Source organism: Schistocerca piceifrons, chromosome 4, assembly GCF_021461385.2.
Source record: "Schistocerca piceifrons isolate TAMUIC-IGC-003096 chromosome 4, iqSchPice1.1, whole genome shotgun sequence".
NCBI classification, from domain to species: Eukaryota; Metazoa; Arthropoda; class Insecta; order Orthoptera; family Acrididae; genus Schistocerca; species Schistocerca piceifrons.
In genome coordinates this window covers 619,935,096-619,949,144 of record NC_060141.1, presented here as the reverse complement: position 1 = coordinate 619,949,144, position 14,049 = coordinate 619,935,096, and the positions used below count along the sequence as shown (strand labels likewise).

Below are 14,049 nucleotides of genomic sequence, written 5' to 3'. Positions count from 1 at the left end.
AAATCAGTAATATTGGCTGTCGCGTCTGTCATGTTGTTTACATGTAGGTCAGCTGTGTCCATAGCAACACGTTCGTTGACGTGGCCTGTGACGTCACCTGTAGTGCGCAACATGGCTTCCGAATCGTTACTTGACAATTGCGACATTATTGATGTTAAGATTTTTTACGAATACACAAATTTTGCACTACAAATGATGTTTTTCACTTTCAAATTTGTCAAAAATGTTGATGTAGGTGTTACAAAACTTCACTGCACTCGCGTATTCCGCCAAGCGTGCTCTAACACTGGGTACGTAAAGACAATGCTCTTTGACAATTCGGCTTACGTCACACGCATTCTCCAACCACACAATAGCAGCGTAAGCGATAGATAGAGGCGGCAAAGTATGAACTACAAGATGTTACGACTTGCGTAAAGAAGCAGTATGAATTTGCATTTTATCACTCACCATTGGTGTCTTCTGATTGTTTGCTGATAAGAATGCACTTATGTACTTCTTTCACCGTTTTTTCCGTCTCCTTTTTTAATATATTACGAATTTTCCTTTTATATTATGTGCATTGCTCATCCAGAAACGTTGCACTCAATTTTGAAGTTGTTACATGTAACAGAAATTGACGTTATGTTAACAATGACAAAGATAGAATCAATAAATACTTTCTTTAAGTCTACAATTTTTATAAAATTTTACACATTCTCATATTCGTGTCCTGTCAAAAGGTAGCCAATTCTGTAGTAAATTTGGTTTTTTGGTAGGTAGTTTATTTTTTAAAGGTTAGGGGGATAGGAACTCGTAAATGAGACTACCCCTGATTTTCGATCCGAAGTAAAATTGCCAAAAGAAAATTTATTTCTATGTGAACAAATTTCTATTAAAGTTTTCTAAGTCGCCAAAAGAAAGTGTTTTTAATGCAGTATTGAGAATGTAACTTTTCACGACCATATTGGACAATATGGGTCAATTTACTACAGTAATAACAACCTTGGATAATTTTTGAGATTTAACAGAGTGAATTTGCTTTTAGAATCCCTTTTTACCTAATTTTACAGTAGGCTGTGTAGATCTTCGTTTTCTCTTGATAGCTGCTGGTCAGGCTATTGTCTCTGTTGATTTTCTCCCTCCGATTCTTGAAGTAGGTAGGTATGGAAATGATTTTTTCTAACTCTTGATCTTGCTGTTTTTCATATTCATTTATTGCTTGTACTTATTTACGACCATACGAAATTGAGTTGCAATGAAATCTGATATTATCGTATCTTCAAACTGGTCTATATCATTTACAAGAATACATGAGTCACTTGCACTGTTCCTATGAACTGCTCTACGTGTTATCACAGTAAGAGATCTTAATTGCAACTCTGCCGCTCTCGACTGGTGGACGTCTATCAACGCTACTACCGCACCTCTTTGGTCAGAGATAGCAATGCCTTGTCTTCACTGCTTCCGACCAAAGAGCGTGTTTACAAGAAAATTTATTTATTTATTTTAATATTAATTTACAAAAATGATGATTTAAATAATTAATTGCGTAATTTCAGTTGAATAAAAAAAAAATAATAAACATTTTCCTTTTTCGTCATTTGCGTCAGTGAGGAGGGGTCTGTTCCACTACAGGGAGACCAAGAGATGAATACACTAAGCAGATTCAGAAGGATGTAGGTTGCAGTAGGTACTGGGACATGAATAGCTTGCACAGGATAGAGAAGCATGGAGAGCTGCATCAAATCAGTCTCTGGACTTAAGACCACCACAACAACAACAACAACAACAACACCTGATTTAATTTGACTGCACTCTGTTATCCTCATTTTGCTTTTGTTGATGTTTATGTTGTATCCTCATTCCAAGACTATCCATTCTGTTCAACTGCTCTTCCAAGTTCTTTGCTGTCTCTGAGAGAATTACAATGTCATTGACAAACCTCAAAGTTTTTATTTTTTCTCTCTGTACTTTAATTCCTACTCCAAATTTTTCTTTGTTTCCTTTACTGCCTGCTCAATGTACAGATTGAATAACATTGCACTGACTCACTTCCTTCTCAACCACTGCTTCCCCTTGACTTTTACTGCTGCTCTTTGGTTTTGTATGAGTTGTAAATAGCGTTTCTCTCTCTGTATTATACCCCTGCTATCTTCAAAATTTCGAAGGCAATATTCCAGCCAGCATTGTCGAAAGCTTTCTCTAATTATGCAAATGCTATGAACATAGGCTTACCTTTCCTTAAGCTATCTTCTTTGAGAAATCATAGGGTCGGTATTGCCGTACGTGTTCCTACATTTCTGTGTAAACCAAATTGATTTTTTCCAGTGTTGGTCTGTACCAGTTTTTCAATTCTTCTGTAAAGAATACGAGTTGGTATTTTGCAACCAGGACTTGTTACACTGATAGTTTGTAATATTCTCACCTGTCAGCACCTACTCTCTTTGGAATTGGAATTGTGCCATCAAGTACATCTCCCTTGTATAGATGTCCTTCCACCTATATGCTTCTACATCTTTACATTTGTCCTCTGGCCATTCTTGTATAGCCATTTTTCATTTCCTGTCAGTCTCATTCTTTAGACATTGGTATTCTGTTTTGCCTGCTTCATTTACTGCATTTTTAAACTTTCTGCTTTCATCAATTAAGTTCAATATCACCTGTATTATCCAAGGATTTCTACCAGATCATGTCTTTTTACCAATTTGATACTCTCCTGCCTTCACTATTTCATTTCTGAAAGCTATGCATTGATATTCCACTGTATTCCTTTCCCCTGTTCTTGTCAGTAATTGCCTAATGCTCCCTCTGAAACTCTCAACAACCTTTCGTTCTTTCAGCTTATCCAGGTCCCATCTCCTTAATTTCCTACTTTTTTGCAATTTCTTCAGTTTTAATCTACAGTTCATAACCAATAAATTGTGGTCAAGAGTCCACACCTGGCCCTGGAAATGTCTTACAATTTAAAATCTGGTTCCAAAATCTTTACCTTACCAATACACAATCAGTCTGAAACCTTCTGGTGTCTCCAGGCCTCTTCCACGTATACAACCTTCTTTCATGATTCTTAAACCAAGTATTAGCTATGATTAAATCATGCTCTGTGCAAAACTGCTCCAGGTGACTCCCTCTTTCATTGCTTTCCCCCAGCCCATATTCACCTTCTATTTCTGCTTCTCGTCCTTTTCCTACTATTGAATTATAGTCCTCCATTACTATTAAATTTTCATCCCCTAATTACCGGTATCCAAATAATTTCTTTTACCTCATCATACATTTCTTCAATCTCTTCATCTTCTGTGGAGCTAGTTTGCACATAGACTTGTGCCACTGTGATGGGTGTTGGCTTCATCCCTGTCTTGGCTACAATACTGTGTTCACTGTGCTGATCATAGTAGCTTACCCACATTCCTATTTTCTTATTTGTTATTAAACCTACTCCTGCACTACCCCTATTTGATTTTATATTTATAACCCTGTATTAACTTTACCAGAAGTCCTGTTCCTCGTGCCACCAAACTTCACTAATTACCACTATATCTAATTTTCACCTATCCATTTCCCTTTTTAAATTTCCTGATTTTCCCACCTGTGTAAGGTATCGAATGTTCCTCACTCCGATTCGTAGAAAACCAGTTTTGTTTCTCCTGATGACAACATCCTCCTAAGTAGTCCCCATCTGGAGAGCTGAATGGGAGACTATTTTACCCCTGGAATATTTTACCCAAGAAAGTGCCATCATTGTTGTACCATACATTAATCTTTATAAAAATAAGAAATAGACAGAGCAAAATCTGTCACTTATAATAATCTGACAAGTACCATATTTCAACCTAAATTTCAAATAGTTTTGTGACACCAAGAGCTAGTCCTTGGAAGGTAACAGAAAACAAATGTGTGAGGATTTTAAGAAAGAAGATTAGGGGTTCATATTTGGGGAAGCTGGAAACACCTTGGGTAAAAAACGAAAAATGTAGTGTTATGGGTGATCTGAACTAATAGGGCCAGCTACTAGACACACAAATGTGGGTTTTGTGGAGGTTCTGCAGCACCATGACCAGGCCTGAGGTAATTTCGCTGTAAAGCAATTAAATATGGAACTGAGAGGGCTACTTCAGATAGATGCAAAATCTCTTATGGATGCTGTTCCAGCAGTCGCTACAGGAAGATGGGGATAGACTTCTTATTGCCCACACTTGAATTGGAAGGATAATGACAAATTAGCATATCTATTTATAGAAAACTTGGGGCAGGCGAGGCGGAGGGTCATCAGCACACAAAGGCAAATCCCTGTGGTTATTGTTGTCAGGTGAGACACCAACACTATGTCAAACAAAACAGACAGCATTAAAGGAAATTAAACTGACAGAGGCCCCAATTTATCGTATCATAATGCAAGAAGAACTGAAATCTACTTGCTGCAACAGAAATATAAAGTAGACACATATAAAGTATAAAGTTATTTATATATATAAAATATAAAGTTAATGCATTGTTAATTTGCTTGTAAGATATTAGCAGTTGAAAAGAAATTAATGTCATTTGACTCTGAACACCATAAGTATATGCACAGGAATGGAAAATCTGAATGTAAGTGGTTATAAGTTAGTTGCATATTCATGTAGATTCAGCGTAGATAAAAGAGGAGTTTCACAATCACAGAAAAGGGACATAAATGTCAAAACAAAGAAATAAGTAAATTCTCTATAGATCAGGATGTAGAAATCCTAGTGAGTTATTACTGAGAAATGTATTATTTGTGTGTGTTACAGTATATAGGTCTCCACTGGGTAACTGGGAAATTTTCATGAAAAATTGTGATGAATTATTGTGCTATGTCAGATGGAAGGCAGTGATCATTAACTTGCGGAGATTTTAATGTAATTTTCTTAAAGGAATGTGACAGGTAAAGCAATCTGGAGGTGCTTTGAACCACGCAGAATTCAGTATAAGTCATAAATTTCCCTACCAGAATTGCCCAAGCTTGTGGCATCCTGATAGTCAATGTGTTCTTCCCACAAGCAGAAATTAAAGAGGCAGATGCTATCTGGTGGTAAACAGATTGTCAGATCATGATGCACAGTCAGTCACTTTATACAACATAGCTACATGTACAGCTGGAAAACACTTGAATAAAGCAGTAAATTCAGTATATTTTTTTAATGAGTTTGTAGCCTTTTTTGACAGTAATTTTCCTAAAAAGATCAGTGCAATAATGACATGTCATTTAAGAAACCTTAGATCACTAGAGGTATCAGAGTACCTCCGCAAAAAAAAAAAAAAAAAAAAAAAAAAAAAAAAAAAAAAAAAAAAAAAAAAAAAGAGTATGTACAAAATAGCCAGAACAAATAATAACCCAAAAGTACTTTCTTATTGCAAACACGACGATAAAATATTAAGAAAAGTTGTAAAAATATCCAGGAGTGTGCACATCTTGTCTGAAATTGAAATTGACAGCTCATACAATAAAACCAAATCAATATTGAATATTGTTAAGAGAGAGACAGGGAAAAGGCCCATGGAAGATAACTTTATTTCCATTAAAGAGACTGGGAGCATTGTGAAAAACATTTCATGTTTAGTAGATTTTTTAATACTTACTTTTTAAAAATAGATGAGAAAGTTGTTGCGAATAGTTAAAAAGAGGAAACAAACAGTACACTGAAATAAAAATTAATCTCACATCTCCATCTCCATCTGAAATTACTCATGTGAGGGTGCAAATGTGTGGATGGCCAGTGGGGGAGTCTGTGATAGGCACCCTTACTACTGAATTGAGATAGCGAGATTGTGCGTGTTGGTGTTCACGGAGATATGTATATAGAGCCAGGGGTTGAATTGGTGGAAAACTAGGTATAAGTAATAATTGTTACAGGTAAAAGAAAATGAGGTTCTGTTTGGATTTATGTAAGAGGTATTTCAGGAATGTTGGACGGCTGCTCGTGACATCAGAGCAGGTAAGGGCTCAGAGTCGCTGAGGAGCATGGCATTCCATGGAGCTCCATTCGTGGTGAAATTCCATGTTTGTAGGACTGGTAACTAAGAAGATCGATGTATAAAACATAACCAAGTTTGACAAGAATGATAAGGGGAGTGTGTTTATGTTAAAAATTGTGTGAGTTTATAATCAATTGGAAGTTAAGCCAGTTTGAATTGGGGTAATAAACCCTGTTTGTGAATGTATCAGCATCTGTTACTTCGTAATAGTAGTCATTTCACTAGAAAAGTCTGGTGGAAGGCAAGATCCCTCCGAAATGAGTAGGAAGATCGCTACAAGAAGGAGAGAACTCTCCATTCTAAAAAGTAAAAGTGCATGTGGGGTGGATAATATCTCCAGTAAGACACTTGCCCTATAATATGTCATGTAATGTTCCTAGTAAGTTATGTAGTGCATTGTTAACAGAGGATGTATTCCTAGAAAGATTGAAATGTGTCATTGTTAGGCTCCTATATACAAAGGACATCTCCACAGATGTGAATGAAGAATTACCACCGTGTGTCAATCCTTACATAGTTTTTCTAGAATTTTTGCGAAAGTAACCTGTGTAATAATGGAACACGTAGCCAGTCACAGCTTGGATTTCAAAAGGGCCATGCTGCCGAGACAGCTCTTTAACATTTACTGAGCACTTAATGAAATCTTTAAATGATAAAACATCACCGATCGGGATCATCTGTCACTTTTCAAAGGCATTTGACTGTGTCAGTCGTAATATTGTACTAGAGAAGTAAAGTTTTTATGTAATACGTAGTTAAGCAAATGCCTGGTTTAGTTCGTGTTTAAGAAACAGAATGCAGAAAGTTACCCTAGGCTGTTTGAGTAATACAAAGAGGAATGCCACATCATCTGCATAGAGAAGAATTCCAAAGGGAGCCTGACAGTTTTTTTTTTATTGGCCCACTACTGTTCTGCTTTATGCTGATGATCTGCCATTTTATTTAAATCAAGAGGCAGTATTAGTCTTGTTTGCAGATACAAGCATTGTTGTGAATCCAAGGAACACAGTATCAACAGAGAAAATAGTAAATGTTGTTTTTGTGAAAGTTTCTGAATGGTTATGCATAAATGGATTAACTCCAAACTTTGAAGAAACACAGTTCATCCAGTTTTGTTCTGTCAAAAATATCACACCTCCTTTTAACTTAGTAAACCAACAAAAAAATAGGAAACAGTGTAGAAGATTCTGGTTCTTAGGTGTGCATACTGATGAAAACTTAAAGTGGAAAAACTGTACAGCAGACCTGCAAAAATGTTTAAGTCGACAACTTTTCTCATAAGAATAACTGCCAACTTTGGGGATATGGAAGTCAGTAAGGCAGCATATTTTGTATATTTTCATTCATTGATGGCATATGAGATTGTGGAAATTAATGACCAGTAAACCAAGTTTAAATACACTGTGTGAAAGTGTTAGTTATTCTCTGCCTCATGCATTGTTTGACTCTTTTTACGTTTTTAGTGAGTTTCTGAATAAAAAAAATGATGATCAGTATATGTGGTATTAATGTCTTCTACATAGCTGGTGATTTCTGCTGTGGATGAGTATTTTCGTGTTTCATGCAATGTCATGCAGGAGACCTTATAGACAGAATCTCGCCACAATTTCACAAAGTGGCAATAGACAGTGCCCGCACCTTGCCATATCCAGAGGTAAATACCATGACTAAATTGTGAACTAACCGCCAGCAAAAGAAGATGTTGGAGCCTGGACTCCCATGCCCCTTGAATGCCAGCACTGCAAGGGTTTGACGCCACATTAAGTAGACATCGCACACAGGCAGCAGGTGGGCAGGGGAAGGGAAACAGTTGATGCGCAGCCTGCCAGCCAGGCTGTAGCCTACATAACTGTACACCTACAGACAGGGGTGACGAAGTGTCTGGTGCATATTAAGAACACATGTGATTGTGCAGCGTGGTGGGTGGCCTACACTACCTGGGCCTGACCGCAAGCAAGCTGAGGGGTGCCCAGGAGTGTCCTTGTCCATTGGGACAGTGTTGGAACAGCCTCAAAACAGTCTGGTATAATTTTTGCACTATTATTTATGTCTATCAGCACTTTGATATTGTGTATATCTCATGTGTATAAAGTGATTTAGTTGAAGTAGAAAGTGTTCATGAACTTTATGTAAGGTAGATATATTTATTAGATACACACAGAGGAAATTTAATGTAAAGTAGCAGTGTTTAATTGCACGTTGATATATTTATTAGATACACACAGAGGAAATTTAATGTAAAGTAGCAGTGTTTAATTGCACGTTGATATATTTATTAGATACACACACAGGAAATTTAATGTCAAGTAGCAATGTTTAATTGCACGTTGAGGATTGATGTAAAAATGATGACAAAGAAGTGATAAGTACTGCGTTGAATACAAGTTTGTAAAATTGTAAAATAGTCCAAATAGAAGACAAGGATGTCAAAAGCAAATAACTCACTGAGAAAAAAAAAACAATTAAAAAGTGGTGATCTCTCACAATGTATTATTACTTAGAACAGAAAGTGAGGTAACTAGGGTTGCCAGCTAAGCCGTATTTCCCGGGAAATCCCATTTCCCATATTATTTCAAATTCATCTCTTTTTCGAACGTTTGCAATAGTAGTTAAAATAATTTATCTCCCTTGACATGCCACATATTTTTCCTCACAATGTCTGATCTTGTGATGAACAAGTAAAACAGCAACAGTGCTTATGTTACAAATCTGCTCAGCTGGCTGGTGAGCCAGAAACTTGAGGAATCACCAAACTACACCAAGCTAGAGGATGCGAGCATTTTTCTGCTCGGATTCAGAGTTTGTAATTTATTGCTAATTGTTTCAAAGCCTTCTGTTCTACCTGCAAATGGGATTTGAGTGTGACACATGGCAGCAGTACTGCTTTAAGCATTCAAAAACTACAGGTAAACTATAATTAATTTTATAGTACCATTATTTTGTTTTGTTTGGTGCAATTTTAAATCATGCAAACATAAATTTAGTAATAAATATTTTTAATTTTGTTAGGTCATTCAAACAAGGAGAAATACGTAAAGGAATCTTCCAAGATTTCCAGCTACTTTTTTGCTAAGGTGGCTTAACTATAAGTGGATTAAGCAGAGCCGTTGCAGTAGAATTGATATTTGTGTATCACACAGTGACACATTACCTCATTTACAATAGCTTGGACTGCAATGTTAAAGTGAAAAGGATGAATTCGGTGATTCTAGTATTGCACTGCAGGGGCACAAAAGCTAAAGCAGTAGTTAAAAAAGTTTTAGCTCCAAAAAGTATTACAAAAAGTGTTACGATTTTAAACAATCCCAGGAAGTCAAGGGGATTCTTCTGTAAAGCAGGTTATGCCTCAAACCATAAAAAGAAGAAGGTGTTTCTGATTGTTTTGAGATTTTTGACTCTGAAAACGAAATTTAAAATAAACTTCTGGATTTTATAGAAGAGAGCAGTGGAACAGGGATGTCTACCCACAGTTTGTGTAAACTGTAGGGAAGCAGCCTACTCACACTGTAGTAAATTCACATCAGTTTCCATTGTGTGCCAGCCAGTCTGCTGTAACTAGCTCTGACGTCATAAATGTTGCGCAATACCTTAAAAGTCAAACAAATGACCTAAAACTTTTCTAGCATGTCAGGAATAATACTAAATTAATGTGTGTTAAATATCAGTTCGATAACTTCAGCCATTTTCGAAATTTGGACGTTTTTCTGAAAAAATCATTGGCGCAACAGAAAAGAGCTAGAGACTTCAAAATTTATATTTAGATTCATCTTTCATAATGATTTAATAAAAACAGTACTTTGGATTTCACAAATTAAGATTTTAGTGGAAATTCATGATTTTGTGGTTTTCGTCTCAAAACTGAAGGAAGCAAGATAGATTAAGTAGGCTAGTAAATAAGGCTAGGATGTTTAGATTTAAATAGGTTGGAGGTCCGTTATGATTATGAAGATGTGTAAAGTTTCTTTTGAATACCTATAAAATTATAGCGATAGCGGATCTCAAAAGGGCCAGTTCAGAGCTCATCTACTGTGTGCAGTGTAATTTAATTAATTCTCTCGCCCAAAATATTTAACTTAGCCACGTCAAAATTTCATTATCAATACTTACCTGCGTGCTGAATGCACGTTTAAATTAAGAGCTTCTTCGGCCATCAGCAAAAGAAGCTATAAATTATTATGTAACTTGAAGTGGTGCGTTACTAGCCCAGCGGCTAGTCGAGAGAGCCGAAAAGATCAGGCGTTCCCTTCGCCGTCCGCACCGCGGCTTTATATATAAGGATGCTACGCGAGGAAGGAAGGCCCCAGTTCTCTCCAGACGCTGAATGACACGCCATCTGTGTCGGTAGTCGCGTCGCATCAGTGTATCTGCTACAAACAGCCTCGGGTGCTGTATTAAGTTACTAGAGATACGCGGAACCATGAAAACATTTTATGTGAAGTGTTAATTCTGGAATGATTTTCATTATCTAGCTTCAGTTTGCGTATTGTCGTATTTTCACGTGCCGTCGCGAGACAGACGTTCTACCAAATATTTAGCGTGGCGTTTGGTGAAATATTTTCATCAAATTATGGCGAGCATTCTTTTTAACATTTAATTCGGACATTTATAGTTGCATCAGCGCATTAGACTCTGAACTGCTCTGTTAGTTAGGTTGTAGGGATACTTGTGTTTTTTATCAGTGAATTTCAGAATATACTCAACTATTTTGGCAAACAGTTTTTGATTAGAAATCCCGGACAATCTCCTAATTCCTCAGAGCTATAAGCTGCAGCTATAATGGTATCTCAATTGAAGTGGGCACTAGGATCTCTAAATACTGGCTCCATGTTTTATTAAATCACTTTCTGGGTGCCAAGAAGTAAATAGAGAGCCAGTGTTGAGAACGGCGAAAGACAGCATTAACAACATTCTAAAAGCCTGAAACTGATTCAACACGCAAGCATATATCCAGCAATTAATTAAACTATTGTTACAAACTCATCCGCCGCCCCACAAAACGTTCCTTGGAATTCTGCAGTTTGGCATAACAATTGTATTGCATTTTGTGCTGATAATGCCTTAAATGATCTTTACAAACAAATCTTCAAGGCCAGCTATTCATATCGTATTTTGCAGAATGCGATGAAACATGCAAGTGGTACCCTAGATATTAATCTCGAAAAATTGGTCTTAAAATTGTATGGTCTCTTCTCTGTTTCTGCAAAGCAAAGGGAAGTTTTAAAATCTTTTTTTTAAATTTTAGATGAAAATGGAGTGAAATTCTCCAACATGTACCAGCTAGACAGCTTTATTTAACATGAGCTGTTCACATAATCATTACAAATTGGGAATCCATTAAAAGTTTCATGAGAAGTTTTGATGATTGTCTCAAAGCTCTAAAGACATTTTAAATGATTCTGAAGACACTTAAAGAGTGTCAACTGTGCATATCTGATGTTGGTGCAGTTGTTTTAGGTTGTTCTGTTTTGAGAGCACCCTAATATCAGTATAAGGGAAACTTTCGAGACAGCCAATGCTCTGTGATTAGCAAAACTGAGCAAAGAGTAAGTGATAGATATTTCGGTAGTGGCACAAATAAAGTTTTTAGTACGTTCACTTCTTCCAAAATTAGAAGATAATCTTACGGTGTGTTATGTGCCATTGTAACCAGCTTTTCTTAACTGCGCAGATGGGAGTTATGCTTACAGCACATTATCTCCCCCCATAATTATCCCGTCCACGACCTACAGTAACATACTGTCCCCGCACCCTCTACCCAACAGTTTCCACCCCTTTTGTCCTGTCGTCTGCTCCCCATTCTCAATCTGCACCCTTTTTATTTGCAATCATCTGCCAGCGCATCTATCCATCTTTACCTACTCCTCTCCTTTTTTTTCTCCTTTCTTCCCCTCCTCCCTGCCCCACAACCTCCTGACGCTGCGCTTGTTGGCAGTCTGGTCCCAGCACACTCCACCAGACAGTGTTCGTCTCTCTCCCCACCCATACACTACTATCCCTTCTCCTTTCCCACCATTTCCAGATTGCTGCTTGCATTCCGGCCTGAGATGCTGGAGTTGGTGGTCATGTATGTGTGAAGTATGCTTGCATGTTTGTGTGAATGGTGTGAGTCTCTCTTTTACTGATGAAGGCTGTAGCCGAAAGCTTTATGTAAGCATCTTTTAATTGTTCCTGTTTGCAACTTGACTTGTCTTCTGTGTGGCAAGTAGCATTTTGTCTTTGCTTACATTGTTGATATTTCTACCTGGATATTCCAGTGTTTGATTTCATTGTAAATATAATGGGTCAGTAATTTCAAATTTGAAGATCAATTGCTGATGCCAGTAGAGTCTTTGATGCTCCTGTGTCTGAGATAAAATTTAAGCATCTTCAAGAAGTACTTGACTCATTTCAGATAGACGATGTAGATGAAGATTTTGTGAATTGTGAATTTTGCAATGCAAAGGATATTTTGAAGCAAACCATTTCCAGAGAAGGCAATGCAAAACAGGAGTTGGTTAATGTTTTCTGTTCCTTGAGAGCCGGTATAATGTTTAGGTTCCCAATTTAATGAAAGTAGTTGGGTTTGTATTAAGCATTCCTGGTTCAAGTGCTGACACAGAAAGAATTTTTTCTCTATGAACCATAAAGGGACAGAGATATGCAACAAATGTACCATGGAACTTATAAAAGGGGAACTGCAAGTAGCAGTGAATTTTAATTTTAATTGTAGAGAATTCTTTATGAATAAATCTTTGCAAACAGAAGCAAAGTCTGTAAATAAATACAAGCAATAATTTAAAATAAAACAGGCTTGAATATTTTAAATATATTCCTAATAGTACTATTCTTTTTAAAACTCTGTTTGAAATGTATATTCTGTAGCCTTCCTCTTCAATCCCTTATTTTCTCCATAAAAGGTTGGCAGTCATAGAAATAGCAGAATTCTAATGGGGATGTTATTTTCTTCCCCAGTCGTTTTTGTGTTAATTTTGTGTAAGCAATATTATTTGTATATGGTATGAGTGTGGAATTAACGCGACTCGAAGCTGGGGATGGTTCCTCTTTATTGGTAGATTTATAAAATATGAAACACACCTTATTGCAGTCTTACATGGATGCTACATAAATGTGTGTTCAGTTCGCACTGCTTGTTTTTGATCTCCCATTGTCATAATCAATAGTCCAAACCTTCTGAATAAACTAAATTATTATTTATGAAATCTGAGAAAGTCACCCTTGTCTTTCTGGATTTGTATTGCATGTGCAGAGAGAAGTTGTACCATGAAGATTCCTGTACTGGTCCATAATGTTGTAATGTGTAGTAACTGTCTATTTGTATTTTACAGAGATGGTTATGCTACAGTGTTGCTTGATTTACTGTGTTTCAATCAGAATCTGAGGAAAGCTATTGTGACAGTAACAGGGAATGTGGTGGTGTGCACCAGTGACGGTGTGGCCCAAAGTATTGCTTATAATGAAAACAACAGATGTGATGTAAGCATTCAGTTATTCTTTTTCCTCTACCAGGTTATAGAAAAATGATTTTTTGTTTGCTTACTAATAAAATACCATCAATGAATGTGATGCATTTTGCATGTTGTCATTCACCAGTTAGAAAAAGTCAGTTGATTTGAACTGATATCTGCCACTCCCAGTGCAGTCTTTATTCAAAATCAATAATACTATAAGATACTTACCTTTGTTGAGTGTTCGAGGGAAAGCAAATTGTAGTTAGTTAATTTTCGTTGTCCAATAGGTTGTTCTTTCTCAGCATATGTGTGCACGTATTTTTGTCAGTGGGTGGCTGGTTCTTTATTTTATATCAAATGCTAAACTAAAAATGTGTCAGAAGATGAATAACTGTGTGGTGAAATCATAAACAGGCATGTTTTTATATATTTAAAAAAAATCTTCATTACACAGTTTCTGTTGATAATGCAATCACTTGAGAAATGTCCATGTTAACTGCAATAGGCAATTAACAGTTGATGTAGCTGAGACAAGAATGAAGTCATAGTGAACCCAATATGGCATGTTTATTCAGTACTGAAGAGGAATGCATACCAGTTCATTGTTCTTTGCATCATTAAC

General features: G+C 36.7%; 1 protein-coding gene across 1 annotated transcript in view; it reads left to right on the top strand.

Moving 5' to 3' along the window:
* The first annotated feature begins 223 nt into the window (after positions 1 to 223).
* Positions 224 to 14,049, top strand: part of LOC124796068 (structural maintenance of chromosomes protein 1A-like) — a 116,005-nt gene continuing 102,179 nt past the window's right edge. Inside the window, exons 1-2 of the mRNA XM_047260154.1 lie at positions 224 to 231; positions 13,305 to 13,452. Of these exons, the coding sequence (XP_047116110.1) occupies positions 224 to 231; positions 13,305 to 13,452 (156 nt within the window). The remainder of the gene's footprint in view (positions 232 to 13,304; positions 13,453 to 14,049) is intronic.